This window comes from Propithecus coquereli, unplaced genomic scaffold (assembly GCF_000956105.1).
Source record: "Propithecus coquereli isolate 6110/MARCELLA unplaced genomic scaffold, Pcoq_1.0 Scaffold280, whole genome shotgun sequence".
Taxonomy (NCBI): domain Eukaryota; kingdom Metazoa; phylum Chordata; class Mammalia; order Primates; family Indriidae; genus Propithecus; species Propithecus coquereli.
In genome coordinates this window covers 181,442-182,221 of record NW_012148397.1, presented here as the reverse complement: position 1 = coordinate 182,221, position 780 = coordinate 181,442, and the positions used below count along the sequence as shown (strand labels likewise).

At 72.8% G+C, this 780-nt stretch overlaps 1 protein-coding gene across 1 annotated transcript in view; it reads left to right on the top strand.

Annotated features, from left to right (window-relative positions):
* Window positions 1-6: 6 nt before the first annotated feature.
* The window catches only part of MAF (v-maf avian musculoaponeurotic fibrosarcoma oncogene homolog), an 18,012-nt gene continuing 17,238 nt past the window's right edge, over window positions 7-780 (top strand). The window contains exon 1 of the mRNA XM_012648174.1: window positions 7-777. Coding sequence (XP_012503628.1) covers window positions 145-777 — 633 coding nt within the window. The 5' untranslated portion in view covers window positions 7-144. The remainder of the gene's footprint in view (window positions 778-780) is intronic.

Genomic DNA, 780 nt, shown 5'->3' with positions numbered 1-780 from the left:
GAGGTTTCGGGCCAGCCACCGCCGCGCGAGCTAGAAGCGCCCCAGCCCGGCAAGCTGGCTCACCCGCTGGCCACCCAGCACAGCCCGCTGGCCCCTCTCCTGCAGCCCATCTGGCGGAGCGGCGGCGGCGGCGGCGGCAGGAGAATGGCATCAGAACTGGCAATGAGCAACTCCGACCTGCCCACCAGTCCCCTGGCCATGGAATATGTTAATGACTTCGATCTGATGAAGTTTGAAGTGAAAAAGGAACCGGTGGAGACCGACCGCATCATCAGCCAGTGCGGCCGTCTCATCGCCGGGGGCTCGCTGTCCTCCACCCCCATGAGCACGCCGTGCAGCTCGGTGCCCCCTTCCCCCAGCTTCTCGGCGCCCAGCCCGGGCTCGGGCAGCGAGCAGAAGGCGCACCTGGAAGACTACTACTGGATGACCGGCTACCCGCAGCAGCTGAACCCCGAGGCGCTGGGCTTCAGCCCCGAGGACGCGGTCGAGGCGCTCATCAGCAACAGCCACCAGCTCCAGGGCGGCTTCGATGGCTACGCGCGCGGGGCGCAGCAGCTGGCCGCGGCGGCCGGGGCCGGGGCCGGCGCGGGCGCCTCCCTGAGCGGCGGCGGCGAGGAGATGGGCCCCGCCGCCGCCGTGGTGTCCGCCGTGATCGCCGCGGCCGCCGCGCAGAGCGGCGCGGGCCCGCACTACCACCACCACCACCACCACGCCGCCGGCCACCACCACCACCCGACGGCCGGCGCGCCCGGCGCCGCGGGCAGCGCGTCCGCCTCGGCC